This window comes from Sciurus vulgaris, assembly GCF_902686455.1.
Source record: "Sciurus vulgaris genome assembly, chromosome: 5".
Taxonomy (NCBI): domain Eukaryota; kingdom Metazoa; phylum Chordata; class Mammalia; order Rodentia; family Sciuridae; genus Sciurus; species Sciurus vulgaris.
In genome coordinates this window covers 175,054,079-175,071,767 of record NC_136465.1, presented here as the reverse complement: position 1 = coordinate 175,071,767, position 17,689 = coordinate 175,054,079, and the positions used below count along the sequence as shown (strand labels likewise).

Sequence of the window (17,689 nt, the reverse complement as noted above, 5' to 3'; positions counted from 1 at the left end):
AATGTAAGTCCCTTAACAGGTAAATGATTCACTAGTAATTTCTTGCACTCGGTAGGGTTTTTCCCATGCCTTCTTTTTAAATATAAACATTTACAGCTATGTATTCCTCTGAGCATTGCTTTTACTATAATTTATAAGTTTTGGTATGTCATGTCTTTATTTTTGGAGAATTTTCTAATTTCTCTTGTGTTTTCTTTGACCCATTGGTTATTTAGGATTATTTAGTTTAATTTCCATACCCAAATTTTTTCTGTTCCATGAATAAAGAGAATATGTGTTTCCCTGTTGTTGGTTGGAGTGCTTTATAGAGATGCCTGTTGTGTCTAGTTATTCTATAACATTGGTTAGGGCTTCCATTTTGTTGTTGATCTGCCTGGTTCTGTCCATTACTGAGAGTGAAGTATTGAAATTTTTAACTTATTTGTATGCATTTCCTTTCACTTCTATCTTTGTATTGTTGTTAGTTGCATTTATTTTACAGTTGTTTTCTTCCTAATCAACTTAACCAATGTCCTTGTTATTGCTCCTAACTTTTTTTTTTTTGGTCCCAGGGATTGTACCCAGGGGCACTTAACCACTGAGCCACATCCCCAGCCCTTATTTAAAATTTTTTTTTATTTAGAGTGTCTCACTGAGTTGCTTAAGGCCTTGCTAAGTTGCTGAGGCTGGGTTTGAACTCAAATCCTCCTGCTTTAGCTTCCCGAGTTGCTGGGATTGCGGGCGTGCACCACCTCGCCTGGTGCTCGTGACATGTTTGTTTTGAAGTTTGTTTTGTCTTGTATTAGTATTGCTACCTCAGTCTCTTAATGGTTGCTGTTTGAGTGATACATCTTTCTCCATACTTTTCAACCTTTCTGTATCTTTGAAGGTGAAGCATATCCTGTAAAGAGCATGTATAGGGGCTGGGCTGTGGCTCAGTATGCCTAGTATGCGTGAGGCACTGAGTTTGATTCTCAGCACTGCGTATAAATAAATGAATAAAATAAAGGTCCATTAACATCTAAAACTATATTTTTTTAAAAAGCATGTATAAGCATATCTTGGAGATATTAAAGGGTCAGGTATTGTAGGATTCCTTTCAGACAATTGTAATAAAGTGAATCACAAGAATTTTTTCATTTCTCAGTGTATATGAAAGTTAGGTTTATGCTGCACTGTAGTCTAGTGTGCAGTTGCATTATGTCTAAAAAATGTACATACCTTGATTTAAAAATACTCTATAGCTTAAAACATGTTAACAGTCATCATCTGAGCTTTTAATGAGCTGTAATCTTTTTGCTGGGGGAGGGTCTTGCCTTGAGATTGATGGTTGCTGAAAGCTGAGGTTGCAGTGTCAGTTTCTTCAAGTAAAACAACAATGAAGTTTACCGCATGGACTCTTTCTTTCACAAAAAAGATTTCTCTGTAGCACACAATGCTGTTCAGTAACGTTTTATCCATAGTAGAACTTCTTTCAAAATTAAGAGTCAGGGGAGGGGTGTAGCTCAGTGGTAGAGTGCATGCTTAGCTGCAAGTTGCTGCTTTAACAACTAAGTTTGTGTAATATTCTCAATCCTTTGTTGTCACTTCGGCAATGTTCACAGCATCTTTACCAGGAGTAGGTTCCCTCTCACGACACTGCTTTCCTCGTGAGTCTGTAACAAGCAACCCTTCCCAGTTAAACAGTTTTCATGAGATGGCAGCAGTTCAGACACATCTTCAGGCACCACTTCTAATTCTGGTTCTCTTACTTTTCCCACATCTGCAGCTCCTTCTTCCAATGGAAACCTTGAACCCCCCTCGGTCATACATGAGGACTGGAATCACCTTGTTCCATACACCTGACAATGTTAATGTTTTGAAGGGGATGGGGATGTAGCTCATTTGGTAGAGTGCTTGCCTGTCAAGCACAAGGTCCTGGGTTCAATCCCCAGCACCGCAAAAAAAAAAATTTTTTTTGACCTTGTGAATATGAATGTTCTCAGTGGCATCTACAATAGTGAATCCTTTCCAGATTTTTAGTTTACTGTGCCCGGATCCATCAGCAGTCACTATCTATGGCAGCAATAGCCTTATAAAATGTATTTATTAAATAATAAGTTGGGTTTTTTGATTTATTTAGTTTTTGATACCAGGGATTGAATTCAGGGGCACTTGACCACTGAGCCACATCCCCAGCCCACTTTTGTATTTTATTTAGAGACAGGGTCTCACTGAGTTGCTTAGCGTTTCACCATTGCTGAGGCTGGCTTTGAACTCGTGATCCTCCTGCCTCAGCCTCCCGAGCTACTGGGATTACAGGTATGCACCACCATACCTGGCAAATAATAAGATTTTAAGTAAAAATTACTCCTTGATCCATGAGCTTCAGAATGGATATTACATTAGAAGGCATGAATTAATCTCATTTTACCTCTCCAGCAGGGCTCTTAGGTGATCAAGCGCTTTGTTAATGAGAAATAATATTCTGAAGGGAATCTTTTTTTTTTTTTTTTTTTTTTTTTTTTCTTAGCAATAGGTTACAATAGACAGCCTAAAACGTGCAATAAACCATGCTGGAAACTGGTGGGATAGCCTCCAGCTTTAGTTTTCCACTCACTTAAGGAGCACAGGTATAGTAGATTTAGGATACTTTTCAGAATGGTAAGGGAACATTGGCTTTACCTTCACCAGCTGCATTAACCCATAACAAAAGACTTAGCCTGTCCGTTAAAGCTCTGGAGTGAGGCATTGACTTCACTCTGGTTATGAAAGTTGTAGGTATCGTATTCTAATCAGATGATATTTCTGCTACATTGGAAATCTGTTGTTTAATAGCGCTGCCTTCACCAGGTTGTGACTTTGTCTTCTGGATAGCTTGCCACAGCTTCTCCATCAGCACTTGCTGCTTCACCTTGGACCTTTATGTTACAGAGATGACTTCTTTGCATCTCATAACTTAGCCTCTGCTAGGTACATGCTTTTCGTATTCTTATGTCTCTCAACCCTCATAGGACTGAAGAGAATTAGGGCCTTGCTCTGGATTAAATTGTGGCTTAAAAGAATGTCGTGGCTGGTTTAATCTCTGTTCAGATCACTAAAACTGACTCCATATCAGCAACAAGGCAATTTTGCTTTCTTTGTCTTTTGTGTGTTCACTGGAGTAGTACTTTTAATGTCCTTCAAGGACTTTTCATTCACAGCTTGGCTAACAGTTGGTGCAACTTTTGGCCTCTCTTGACTATGAACGTGCCTTCCACAATAAGTTTCATCATTGTTAACTTTTTTGATTTGGAGACCCTTCTTTCACTCACTTAAAGGTCATTATAGGATCATTAATTCATTTTATTTTAGTATTCTATTTCACAGAATGGGGAGGCCAGAGGAGAGGGAGGGAGATGGGGGAACAGTGGGTTGATGGAGTAATCAGAACCCATAAATTTTATTAAGTTCACTGTCTTATGACATCCCAAAACCGTTACAATAAAAGATCACTAAGCACAGATCACCTTAACAAATATAATAATAATGAAAAAGCTTGAAATACTATGAGAATTACCAAAATGTGAGACATGCTACTGGAAAAGTGTCACTGATAGAATAGCTCAGAATAGCCAGTGTACACACTTGTAGTCCCAGGCACTTGGGAGGCTGAGGCAGGAGGATCACAGTCCAAAGCCAGCAACCTAGTGCAACTCTTATGCAACTTAGTGAGACCCTGTCTCGAAATAAAAAGGGGATGTGGCTCAGTGGTTAAGCGCCCCTGTGTTCAATTTCTGGTACCCAACACCCCCCTCTTAAAAAAAAAAAAAACCTCAGAACAGAGCTGCTGTGAACTTCCAGTTTGTAAAAAATAGATATCTACAGAGTGCAATAAAGTATGACAAAATGAGGTTTGCCCATAGTTTGGTGTGTTTCTAATTCAAGCAGATAATTTTGCTTTTTTAATTGGGTTATTTGATCCAGCCACATTTGATGTTACTGATAATTGAGTTTATATCTACCATTTTATTTATTTATTTATTTCTTCTGTGGCTCTCTTTTATGTTGCATGAATTTCTTTCTTTTTTTAATTTTCAGTACTGGATTTGAACTCAGGCTTTCCACCACTGTGCAAAATCTGCAACCCTTTTTATTTTTATTTTTAAGACAAGATATTGCTAAGTTGCTGGGGCTGGCCTCAAACTTGGGATCCTCCTGCCTCAGCTTCCTGAGTAACTAGAATTATAAGTGTGTACTACCTCACATATGTATATTTTTATATACATCTAATATATTTAATTTTTAATGCGTTTTTATAGACATCTCTTTTTAAATTAATGAGTTTTTCAGTATATATTTTGAATATTATCTTCATAGTTCTTCAGAGGTTTTATTTATTTATTTAAAAATATTTTTTAATCGGAGATAGACACAATAACTTTGTTATTTATTTTTATGTGGTGCTTAGGATCAAAGCCAGGCCCTCTCACATACTGGGCAAGCGCTCTACCACTGAGCGACAACCCCAGCCCCCAGGGGTTTTATTTACATATGTGGTTTTTTTGTATGCATATAAAATAATATGCATATAGTATACATATTATGTATATACATATACATATATGTAATGTGTATATTTATATGCTCAGGTTTCTTTTTTTCTATTCATCTCTTTTTAATTCATTTAAAGAGCTTTTCAGTGTGTGTTTTGAGTCATTTTCTTCATAGTTGCTCAGGGATCTACAGTGTACATTGTGAATAATCAGAACTTTTCAGATTAATACTGACAATTCTAATTAGTGAAATGTTACCCCTGTATAGCTCACTCTTCCTCTTCTTGGGCCATCACTGTGACACATCACATCTTATAGGTAGTGGGAGCACAGCCATCATAGCACTTAATCCTTCATGGATGGGAAGAGTCTCCTTTTTCTTTCTTTCTTTCTTTCTTTCTTTCTTTTTTTTTTTTTTTGCAGTTGCAGTTGCAGTGCTGCTGGAGATTGAACCCAGGGCCTTGTGCATAGCAGGCAAGCACTCTACCAACTGAGCTATATATCCCCAGCCCATGCACATATATACTTTTGAGTCCTTTTTTCACTTAATTACATAGCACAAACATTTTTTTCTTATGTGCTTCACAGACAATTTTGGATGGCTTTTCACTGAAGAATTTCTCATTTTCATGCTCACCTCCTCCTGCATGAAGCAGGACTTACCTCTTTGCTTCTTGATATACTCGTTGCTGAGTTTTCCTTGCTCCCTGGGATTTTCTTAGCGTCTGTGTGTATTAGTCGGTTTTCTGTTGCTTTAGAAAAAACCTGGAGGTTGGGTAGTTTATAAATAAAACAGATTTGGGACTGGAATTGTAGCTCAGTGGTAGAGCTTGCCACACAGGGTTCAATCCTCAGCACCACATAAAATGAATAAAATAAAATAAAGGTATTGTATCCATCTACAGCTAAAAAAATTTTTAAAAAAAAGCAAAAAACAGGTTTTTGTAGCTCACAGTTCTGGAGGTTCAGGAGCATGCTGCTGGCATCGGTGTGGCCCTGCTACTTCATTGTTACTAAACCAAGCATATTTAGCCCATTGCACAGTATGTACCTCAGTGAAATGATGAATTTCAGAAAAGAAAAATGATTTATTCACAAGCCAATCAAATGTGGAGACTGGAGAGCAAGGCTCCTAGCACCTGTCTGAAGATAGGGTTTAGGGGTATTTAGGGAAGCAGGTATAGGCAAAGGCGAGTGGAGTTAAGGAAGAGTAATCAGTGTTCTGTGTGTACATAATTAAACATGGTTCTCATAGGGCATATATTCAGAAAATGATGCCATTTGGAGCTCCAGTGGCACAATCTGTTGGCACACGGTACTTATAAGAAAATGGTGACTCTAGTAGGATCTAAGGGTTGTTTTTTAGACCTGTAATGTCAGCCGATCACTCATCAGACACTGTGCAATCCAAGCAGAGGATTGGTGTTTTCATTCAACTGGTTTGACCTACCTCCAGATTGCTGAAAAACAGCTGAGGCAACTCTCACCACGGTGATCCTGACATCTGGCGTGTTGTCTAGAGCTGATGGTGGCAGTACGCTGCTTAGCATTGCAACCTCTAAAACTGGTGATGAAGGCAAATAACTAAAAGCATGTGGAGGAAGTCAGGCACAGTGGCACATGCCTGGTGTCCCAGTTACTGGGGAAGCTGAGGCAGGTAGAATTTGAGGCCAGCCTGGCAACATAGTGAGACTCTCAAAAACTTAAAAAAAAAAAAAAAAAAGAAAGAAAGAAAGAAAGAAAGAAAGCTAGAAGGTTTGTTTCATCATTTCATCATGGTGAAGAGCAGCTGGGGTCCCTTGGGAACTATGATAATCTAACCATTTCCTGGGTCCACCCCTAATGGCCAGCTAGCTCCCTGAGACTCCACCTCTTAAAAGTGCCACTGCTTCTCAACATTGCCACATTGGGAATCATGCTTCCAACATGTGAACCTTTGGGGGGCAGAACATATCCAAACCACAGCAGAGATTTGTCTGAAACCTGGCAGCTTCTCCCAGCTATGGAGCCAGAGCTGCCAATGGTGAGCGCTTTACCTTTGGTGGTGGAGGCAACTGTTCTCGTCCTTTTGTGTGAAGCTGAGGTCTCATGGCAGAGCCTTTTCTTTGGTTTTTCAGGGCAGCCAATGAAGTGCAACCTCCACATGAATGGAAACGTTATCACCTCAGACCAGCCCATCCTACTGTAAGTTCCAGAGGCAGGGAGACTGGGGGTGGGGCAAGGCTTTTCTGCTTATTTGCCCTGCATGGCTGCCTCTTCCGTGCCTCATGCCACGTCACAGCTTTCCTCCAGCCTTTATCCATTTCCTCTGTTCTGATGCTAACAGATGGGTAGCCAGGGTGCTGAAATTGGAACCAAGTGGCTTAGCTCATTTCCCACCATTTGTCTCGTCATGACACTGGAGGGGCTAGCATTATGACATTGTCTTCGACCTTAGAAACAGCTGAGAGGAAACTGGAGCACTCAGGCCACTTGTACCCTGTCCCCTTGTAACTGTGTATCTTCCAAGTGAAGAAAAGCGCACTCCTAGTGTTGCACTGCACCAGCACCAGCACTGCTCTGTTCTGTTATGCGCATGGCCCACCCTCAGACTCTCTTGGAGTCCAAGATGCATAAAATGTTGGGGCTGACAGGACATCTTTTTCTAGTAAGGAAGCAGATGCGCAGGGAGGAGGTTAGACTTGCCCAGGTGAGTGGATAGTGCATCAGGGCAGGCCTGAAATAAACATTTAGAAAGGCTGGGATTTGAACCTGGTAATGAGGGTGCGATTTTGACAAGTTTCTAAAACTGTGTTCCAGAAACATTGTGTTCCAAATGTGTTTTTTAGTGTTCAGGTGACCTGCTGAGCTTGGGAATCCTTAGTTAATGAATTGCTACTTAGGAGTTTGTGTTGCCATCCAGGAGGGAGGAGCAGTGTTTCCTGAGCTTAAAACTCCAGGACACAGCAGCTGCACTGCATTTTTCTCAGCAGCAAATAAGAAATGTGATAGGTTTGCTGCCAGTGACATGACAAAGGGATAAGGAGAGCCTAGCTGCAGTGCCCAGTTCACAGCGGCCCCTCCACATCGTGGAAAACCTGGTGGGATTTTGACTCTGCTCTGCTCTCTACAGGCGGCTGAGTGACAGCCCCTCAGCGAAAAAGGAGAGCGAGCTGCCTCGAAGGGTGAATTCTGCCCCTTCTTCCAACCCTCCTGCCGAAGTGGACCCCGACACCATCCTGAAGGCACTCTTCAAGTCGTCAGGGGCCTCTGTGACCACACAGCCCACAGAATTCAAAATCAAACTTTGAGCAAGAAAGTTAGGCAGCCGGAAGTGGGGCAGAGGAGGGTGGCTGTTTTCCCAAGGCAAAACTTGTGACCAATGGGCCGTTGGACTGAAGCCCCCTGAGTGTGGGCAGGGTCGCCAGGGGTGGAGCTTCCTCACTGGACAGGCCCGCCTCTCTGTGTCGTGTCCTACCCTGTGCTCTTCTGTATGTTAATGTTCTGTAGTGTGTTCCCTCTGCCTTCCACCTCATCACCCAGGTAGGCGTGTGTATCTGAGTGTACCTCCCTCCTCCCTCGGCCCCAAGCTGATTCTTTACCTAGAACTGGTGCACTGAGTTCCCTGGGTGACTTTCTTGGGGCCCCTTGGGATATAGGATGGGGCTGTTTGAAAGACACTGCTTTGTCCAGGGGCTGAGGGATTGCCTTCCCTTTCTGTTTCTCAAGCTTTTCAAACAAAGTAGAGAATGGGAACTCCTCCTGTGTCGACGGGAGCCAGGTCAGCTTGAGAGCAGGGCTTTTCACCCCACGGATCAGTGAGATGTGGTGGGGGGCGGGGGGGATCAGGTCACCGGCCTGACTCCCTGTCGACAGAGGGCCCCATGGCAAGGGCAGGCTGAGGTGCTACTCTTCTCGGAACAGTGCCACCCCAGCTGTTGGTTTTGAGGCCCCACACTGTCAGGCAACCTCTGGTAAATTCCCAGAATTCATGTTTCCCTTTCTCCATGAGGAAGGCCAAATACCCTACCCCAGCAATCTGCTGTCTGCGTCACTGCTTTGGGGATTGCATTTCAGCCCTCTCAGTTCTCACCTGGCTTGGTAGTCATCCCACCCTTGTTTTGGTGCAAGGGCCAGCTGTCAATTGGTTGGGCCTTTCAAAGGCTCTGCCTCCTGTAGTACTGTGGGTTGGGGAGGCTATTTTGAATGGGAGATGTTGACTTCTGGCTCTTCCTTTCTGTCCTCACTTGTCTATAGGACAGCAGTCATGGATGGCAGACACATACATCCAGCTGCCACCAAGGGGCATTGTCCCCATTGTTGTGGGAAACATGCCTGGCCATGATCAGAGGGGTATTTTCCTGCCTTGGCAATTGGGGAGATGGAGGTCGAGAAGGTAGTCAGGAGAGAAGGGCAATCCTGCCAGGCAAGCTGGTGGGCTGTTTCTCCAGCATGCTCCTGGACATTTGGGGCAAAACTGTAGAACATAGATGCACTGTCAGAATGCCAGGGCAGCTGTCATTGAGCAGGCCCTGTTGGCTTGTTGGAGCTGGAGCAGGTTGCAGGACAGGATTCTGGGTGCTGTACAAAATCAGTAGCACATGCTATGAAAAGCACAAGCCCAGGAGGGAAAGGGACCACAAGCCAGTTAAGCCTTGTTCAGGGCCAGCCCGGTGAAGAAGACCTAGACACTCACCTTCCCACAGTTAGATCTTTCAAGCAAGAAGGATCCAAAGGTTGAATCCAGCTTCAGTCCTCCAGTTCTGAGGTTGCCCAGGCCAGGGAATCCAGGAAAGGTGCCTGCTGGTGCTGTCCTTTCCTATTTGAATAATGCTGCTTTTCTTCTCTTACCCCTTCGAATGGGTACAAACTTATTTCTCTTTAGCAGCTGGAAGACATTCCTCCTACACTTTACCCTTTCTGGCCCAGTAAAGCACCCAGAAGGCACTAGGATCTGACTTCTCAGATACTGGGAACAGCTTGGACTGTGCTGAGAGTAGGGATGGTAAACACTCTGCCTGCCCAAGGTGGCTTTACCCTCCCATTCCCAAGACAGGTGTGCTTTGGTTAGCACAGATTTCATGAGTCCAGCCCCAGCCTCCTGGCCACATGGTATGTTGAGAACAGGAAGGGACCTGTTTGCCTCCCTTGCTGTACAGGGTGTCATCTTGGGAACAAGGAAGAGAAGGTGGTGGGCCAACCCTTGTGTCCTCTACCTACCACTCCCTTACATTGCTCATCAAGTGTCTCTTGTTCAGAAGGCGAGGAAGAGGCGTTGAGGGATGGAGGTGACTGTATTACTTATCCATTTCTGAATAAACGTTTGTTATTCCTACTTTTAAGTTGTAATCTCTTAAAAGATGTGCTTAGTGGCCTTAATGGGACCTCTCTACTGCTCTCCAGCTTGGGCATTACTCAGGATTCACTGAACCTCAGTCCACAGCTGAGAATGTGAGTAGACATCTGTGAAGCACCAGCTACTCCAGCAGTTAAGAGGAACAAGGGAAGCAGACGAAGGACCTTTGCCGTGGATTAAAGTTACACTCACGGGTATAAGTTCCCTCTTAGGTAAACTGGCATTAGAAAAGAAGAAATTATTGAAAGTGGATAAGATATCCATATCTTCCCCACTGAAAACAACCCTGGGAATTATATGAAACAAACAATTAAGGTGGCTCAGATTTTTCAACTCCGGTGTACATGAAAAGATGAAGAGAAGGCACATAGGCTGGGGACTTAAGGACTTCAGGACCCTGACTAGCACTGGGTTTCCTGGGTTTTCTTTCTGCTAACTTGGAAATGCCAACAGGTACAGGACCCACCCACCAAGAAAAAAAAAAAAAAAACAATAAGGGCTCAGAGAAATGCTCCGTCTAGCCAGGACTGAACACTCCAGCCTGGTGCCCGGGAGGAACTGCAGCCCCACCTGCACCAGCAAAGGTCGGGCTGGGACCATCGATGTCCATCTTCACCAGGCTGCACTGGTTGCACCCTGAGACCCCTGCTGAGTGGGGAGCTGTAGATTGTGGTGGTGGTCTGTGGAGTCCACATGACTTGGAGAAATGAGGTTCCTCAGAGAGTTGGCCACAGAGAGTAGAGGGATGATGAGCTGGCCCCACCTAGCAGTAGCAGGGAGATCTTCCCTTCTTAGGTGTCAGCAGATACCAATTTCTCATACCTGGCAGTAGCTGCTGCCTTTCCAACCCTGACAGCAGTGTCAGAGGAGGTGTGTTGTAACAAGATTTAAATAAGATCCAGAGTAGGTAATGATCTAAAGTCCATGTTTCAATTGAAAATTATACATACTGAGAACCAGGTAGATCTCACCTTGAATCAGAAGATGATCGGTGGACATCAACACCACGGTGACAAGGCATTAGAATCACCTAAGGATTTTAAAGCAACTATCAAATTGCTTCAGTAAGCAATTATGAATACACTTGAATCATACTTAAGAACAAAGTCTCAGCAAAGAGATATAAACAATCATTTAAAGATGACAAAAAACAAGATGGGAAAGAATCCGTGAACTTCAAGATAGAACAATAGAAATTCCCCAATCTGAACATGAGGGTTTTTTTTTTTTTAAATGAACCCCAAGCTGGGCTTCCTGACACATGCCTGTAATCCCAGCAGCTCAAGAGGCTGAGACAGGAAGATTGTAAGTTTGAGCTCAGCCTCAGCAATTGAGGCCTAAAGCAACTTGGCTTCACCCTGTCTCCAAAAACAAAAGGGTTTGGGAGACAAACCCCTTGGTTAAGCACCCTGTATTCAATCTCTAGTACAAAAAAAACCTTAGGGACCTATGATACTCTAACAAAATAATCTAAAATCTGTCAGTAGTGCCCTGGACTGTAAACTCCCCAGAGATGACAAAAGATACAAATTTGCAGATTCAAGAACCTTGGTGGTGAACCCTCCCCTGCCCCGCACCCCCCCCCCCAAAAAAAAATGTTTGTACCAAGCATGCTTCTGCAATCTAGACCAAAGCATCTCAAAATGCAAAGATCTTCCTATGTGGAAAAAACAATTTTAAAAAAATAGTTTTTAAGTTGTCGATGGACCTTGATTGATTGATTTATATGTGGTGCTGAGGATCAAACCCAGTGCCTCATGCATGCTAGGCAGGCATGCTACCACTGAGCCACAACCCCAGCCCCATGGAAAAAAACAATTTTTAATAACAGATTTCTCACAAATCTAGAAGTGGCACGTTTTTCAAGTAGTCAAAGAGGAGTTGTCAATCAAAAATTCTATATCCAGCAAAAATACCCTTCAGGAATCAAAGGGGAAATTCAGACATTTTCAGATTTTGTTTTCACAAATTCTTCCCTAAGAGAATGACTTTTTTAATAAGGTTTCTCTAAAGAAAAGTCGGGTGCAGTGGCGCACACCTGTAATCCCAGGGGTTTGGGAGACTGAGTCATGAGGATCTCAAGTTCAAAGACAGCCTCAGCAACCTAGTGAGGCCCTAAGCAACTCAGTGAGATCCTATCTCTAAATAGAATATTTTTAAAAAGAACTGGGCAATCCTGGTTTAAAAAAAAAGTCTGTAAACAAAGGGAAAACTAAAACAAAACTTGGATCATCAGGAAGGAAGAGCAAGAGAAAGAATAAAACGGAAAAAATACATATTCTTACGCTTTTAAATTTATTTTTTGTGGTACTGGAACTTGAACCAGGGCCTTGTGCATAATGAGGCAATCTCAAGTTTTCTAAATTACAGTTGATGGTTGAAGCAAGAAAGTATGACATTATCTGACGTGGTTCTTTATGTAGAGAAAATATTTTTAGATTATTTTATAAATGGGTGAGAGTAAAGGATGTAGAGAGGGTTTCTAAACTTCACAAGAACTGTGTGATTTTAAAATACTGGTAACAGTATACTGATGTAACTCTTACAGCAATCACTAAAAAAATAAATATGCTCAAAATACTATTAAATACATAAAAATGGGATTCTCAAAAATGTTCAAAAACAGTGGCAGAAAACAAAACAAAAATAAAATGAGAGCCTTAAGCCCTAAAATATCACTAAGTACATTAAATCTAAGTGGCTTATGCCCACTGAAAGGGACGGCAGAGTGGATGAAATGACAAATGTACACTGTCTACAGGAAACTAACTTCGAATTTGACAATATAGGCATGCTGAAAGTAAAAGGATAGGAAAATACATTTTGCAAACCATCAAAAGAAAGAGGCTATGTTAGTAGCAGACTAGACTTCGGAACAAAGGCAGTTACAGGGATGGAGAGGGACATCACATAATGAAAAAGGGTCAGTTCACTGAGAAGATATTACATATTTACCTAACAGCTGCAAACTGATATGAAGACTGGCAGAACTGAAAGGAGAGCAGATCTCCCTCCCACTCACCACACTGGGATTGGAACCCAGACCCTTGAGCATGCGAGGCCCTAAGGGCTTTGCCACTGAGCCCAACTCCAACCCGAACACAGTTGTCTTAGCGTACGGTGGAACCATCAGCAGATGTGTGAACCTAATCCGCCCAGCCACTATCAAGACGTAGGACACCAGGCAGCACAACACTCTACATGTGCCCATGGTCCGTACACCAACATAGACTAACTCCTGGCCATGAAAAATAATAAATTGGCACAGTGGCATGAGCCTATGACCCCAGATACTTGGGAGGCTGAGGTAGAATGGCAAGTTGGAACCTGGGTGGCACGGTAAGACCCCATTTCAAAAACAAAAATTAGCAAACAACAGGGCTGGGAGTGCAGCTCAGTGGCAAAGTGCCTGCTGAGCACATGGGAGGCCCTGGGCTCCTCCCCAGCACTGCAGCAAACAAAAACATGCAAGATGACTGAAACTACACAGTGTATTCCTTTTTTTGTTTGTTTTTAATTTTTTTTAGTTGTCGATGGACCTTTATTTTATTTATTTGTTTGTTTATTTATATGCCGTGCTGAGGATTGAACCCAGGGCCTCACACATGCCAGGCAAGTGCTCTGTCACTGAACCACAACCCCAGCCCAACAAGATGTATTCTTTGATCATGGTGGAGTCAATGCCTGTGTAGCTTTCTCTCTAAAATCAGAGCTAAGACAAGAGTGTTTGCTTTTGCAACTTCTATTCAACATTACACTGGAGGTGCTAGCCAGGAAATGAGGCACAAAACAAGAACAAAAAGCATCCAAAGTGTAAAGATAGAAGTAAAACTATTTGCAGATGACATGGTCTTACATATAGAAAATCCTAAGGAATTCTTTAAAACATTAGAATTAATAAAATTGCAAGATCAATATATACTTGCTATGAACAATTTTAAAAATCAAAATAAGAAAACATTTCCTTGCAGTGGTGCATGTCTGTAATCCCAGCAACTTGGGAGGTTGAGGCAAGACCATCACAATTTGGAGGCCAGCCTGGGCAATTTAGCAAGATCTATCCCAAAACAAAATATAAAAAGGACTGGAAATGTGGCTCAGTGGCTGGGTTCAATCTCTGTACCAAGAACAAAAAAAGAAGGAAAGAAAAGGGGGGGGGGGTGGAACTGGAGATGTAGCTCTTGAGTAGAACACCCCTAGGTTCAATCCCAAATACTGCAGAAAGCAAGAAAATAATTCTTAGCATCAAAATCAGTAAAATACTTATAAATCAAAAGAAAAATTTTTTTAATTTGGTACCAGGAATTGGACCCAGGGGCACTTCACCAGAGTCACATCCCTAGCTCTTATTTTTTATTTTGAGACGGTATCTGAGTTGCTTAGGGCCTCATTAAATTGCTGAGGCTGGCTTTGGACTTGTGATCCCCCTGCCTCAGCCTCCCAAGCCACTGGGGATTACAGGTGTGCGCCACCACACCCAGTTTATGAATAAATTTAACAAAATAAGTGCAACATTTATATTCTGAAAACTAAACACCATCCAAGGAAATTAAAGACCGTAGTCAAAACAATCTTGAAGAGCGTTGGAATGACACTTCCTGATTTCAAAATGTACTACGATCATTACAAAGCTACAGCAATCAAGACCATGTGGCGCCAGCATCAGGCTAAAAATAAAATCAGCGGAACAGAATGGAAACTCCAGAAATAAAGCCTCATCTCTACCCAATTTATAGCAAAGCTGCCAAGACAATTCAGTTGGGGAAAGAATAGTCTTTTCAACAAATAGTACAGGGACAACTTTTTGTTGGCTTGTTTGTGGTGCAGGGACCCAAACCCAGAGCATGCCAGGCAAGGGCTCCACCAGCCAGCCATGGGACAACTGGATATCCATAAACAGTAAATATCACAACCTTGTGAATATACTAAAGGCCACTAAATTATATATATTAAGAGGGCAAATTTTATGGCATGTGAATTATATGTTAATAAAGCCGTTATGAAAATACTTAGTGGTTTACTTTATCTTATTCAAATGTCTCATTCACAGGTGAAATCCATTTAATTTTCCAATTCAGCAAGCAGATATATATGATTTTTTACATGGTTTCTGGATTAGCATCCCTAAACACTGTGATGTGACCAAGAAGTAATTAAAATATAAATTGTCCATTTATTCAGCATATAAAAAAAATGACATAGCGGTTCAAACAAGAATAAGTTCTTTTTTCAATATTCTGTAATTTGGACAACTTGGGTTGAGCCATCTCTGCTAAGCCCTCTAAGACCTCTCGTGGGATCAGAGCTGGGGTCACCTGTGCAAGGGCATTCACCAGTTCAGCTGGGGCTGAAACATCACCTGCCACCTACCTCATGTGACTGCCACCTCAGCTGGCAGCCTCCCTCTTTGGCACTCAGAAGTTTAGATCAACCTGCTTGACATGACTGGATTCCAAGAGAGTGTGTACACCGGCTTGAAACCGCGATGTACCACTTCTGGTACGTTCTGAACACAAAGCAAGTCACGGACAACCAGGTTCAAGAGGGATTGCAGAGTTCACCTCCAGGTCGGGGAGGCAGCATGCACACCAGGAGGGAGGAACTGTGGGGAGATGTCCTGGGAAAATGCCTGCCACAGAAGCCATTTAAAGCTGAAATAATAGGACTTTTGCTTCCTGCAATAAGGAGAACTGGTAATGTGGAAAACACTCGTCTTACAAAACACTTGGAAGTTCTTCACATAACAAAGAGCTTTCTTTTCATAGTTGTGTGCACATGAAGATAAGAACTGTCTCCAGATACAAAAACGAATCTAGGCACTAGAATGCACAGTTAGCAGTGGAGCTGCAGCTACCCGAAAGGCTTCTGTTGACCACAGGACGTAACACTGATCTCAAAGGCTATCGAGGGGACAGGAGACAAAGCAAATGCCTACACAGGTGAAGTTCCGGAACTTAACAACCACACATCAAACTCCCCGAGTGGTGTTTCCTGGGATCGCTTGCCCAGTAAACTCTGTGCGCCCAAGTCCTTGTCCAAGGTCTGCTCCTGGGAGAATCCACTCTAAAACCCACCAGAGGGCTGGGGTTGTAGCTCAGTGATAGAGCGCTTGCCTGGCATGTGTGAGTCACTGGGTTCAATCCTCAGTACCACATAAATAAATAAAATAAATATATTTAAAAAAAAAAAAAAACCCACCAGAAAGGGCCCTAAGAACTATTTCCTCAGAATCGGATTCTGGAATTGGAAAACTCGACAGCCACATGGCAACAAAGACCCCATTGCTGATGGGGCGGTGTGATGGAGTCAAGATAGCTGCAAGTCATTTGACCCTCTTATCTTTGAGAGGTAAGGGTCTGTTGCTGCCTTAACCAGATGTGACTTGGCAATTTCTGGGCCCAGCTTCCCCACTTACGATGCCTAGAACACTCCTTGTGGGCCTTGAGGTTCACTCTGGAGACTACACACTGGGAAAGCCAGGGTGGCGCTCTAGCTGGCAGCCCCCTGAGCCCATCCATCCCAGCTAAGATGCTTGACGTGTGAATGAAGTGCTTGGCTCCTTGAGACTAGCCCGCGTGCCACTGAATTCCTCAGCCAATGGAGCACTGGAATCCCCTTGCCCAAATTCTGGACCCACAAAATTATCAGATATAACAACTGCCTATTGTTTTATGCACTTCAGTTCTGGGACAACTTGTCACATAGTAACAGATAGCTGGACTGTGTGGTGGTGACAGTGGCCTGCTGACTCACATAATTATGGAGATTCTTCTCTGTACCGGGATGGGCGCAGCAGGGAAGCGGGAGCTGAGGCCAGGCCTCTGGGACTTAGATTCATGGGGCAGTGGTAATTATAAGGAAAGAGGAGTCAATGGCTTGTTGTTAAATGACATTGATGTGCTGAAGGAAGAAACGAGAGCCTCGAAATGGCCATTTATCAACCCATGCCCAGAGTGGGAGTCCTGAGGGGCTTCTGGGGCAGTATTTAAAGTCATTCCCAGCAGCCAGAGGGCACGCTATGCTGGAGAAGGGCCAGTCCCTGATGGAGAATGGCAGTCTAAAGCAGGCTGAGTGGACATTTTGGCTAAGTCCTGTACGCAAGTCAAGGTCACAGAAGGGACTCTGCACTTAGGACGGGGACATCTCAGTAGACAGGCTTAAGAATCTTGACCTTTGGGCTGGGGTTGTAGCTCAGTGGTAGAATACTTGCCTAGCACAGGCACTGGGTTCAATCCTGTGTACTACATAAAAAGAAAAAAGTATTGTGTCCATCTACAACCAAAAAAAAAGAATCTTGACCTTTGATGCCCCTAATCCTTTGAGTCAACAGAAGTGGCCTATTTCCCTTTGCTAAAACACAGCAGCTCCATCTTACTGGAGACCATCCAAAGACCCTCATAACATGGACAACTTGAAGCTTTCCATTCTCAGGATCTGACCTCAATTTCCTTCTTCTAGAACGATAACTAGAATAAGTCTCCCATGGCCAAAATGGGAAGTCTAATCCATGTTACGAGGAAAAAAAAGGAGAGAGAGATAATGCACCAAAATTTCTGCATAAGTATCAGCAGGAACAAGAATGAATCCAAGCTAGGTACAGTGGTGCACACCTATAATTCTAGCAACTTGGGAGGCTGAGGTAGGAGGATCCCACGTTTGAGGCCAGTCTTAGCAATTTAGCAAGGTCCTAAGCAACTCAGTGAGACCCTGTCTCAAAATAAAAAATAAAAGAACTGGGGATGTGGCTTAGTGGTAAAGAGCCCCTGGGTTCAATCTCCAGGACCAAAAAAAAAAAAAAAGAGTCACTTTTGAAAGGGCAAATGTCCACTGTTTGAGTCTGTGCATATTGGCGGGGCAGGGC

General features: G+C 43.1%; 1 protein-coding gene across 4 annotated transcripts in view; it reads left to right on the top strand.

The window, feature by feature from the left end:
* Positions 1 to 9,807, top strand: part of POLDIP3 (DNA polymerase delta interacting protein 3) — a 30,164-nt gene extending 20,357 nt beyond the window's left edge. For all 4 annotated transcript variants that reach the window (XM_079143316.1, XM_079143314.1, XM_079143315.1 and 1 more), the window contains 2 exons: positions 6,611 to 6,677; positions 7,606 to 9,807. In XM_079143316.1, the coding sequence (XP_078999442.1) occupies positions 6,611 to 6,677; positions 7,606 to 7,783 (245 nt within the window). In that variant the 3' untranslated portion in view covers positions 7,784 to 9,807. The remainder of the gene's footprint in view (positions 1 to 6,610; positions 6,678 to 7,605) is intronic.
* Positions 9,808 to 17,689: the final 7,882 nt, after the last annotated feature.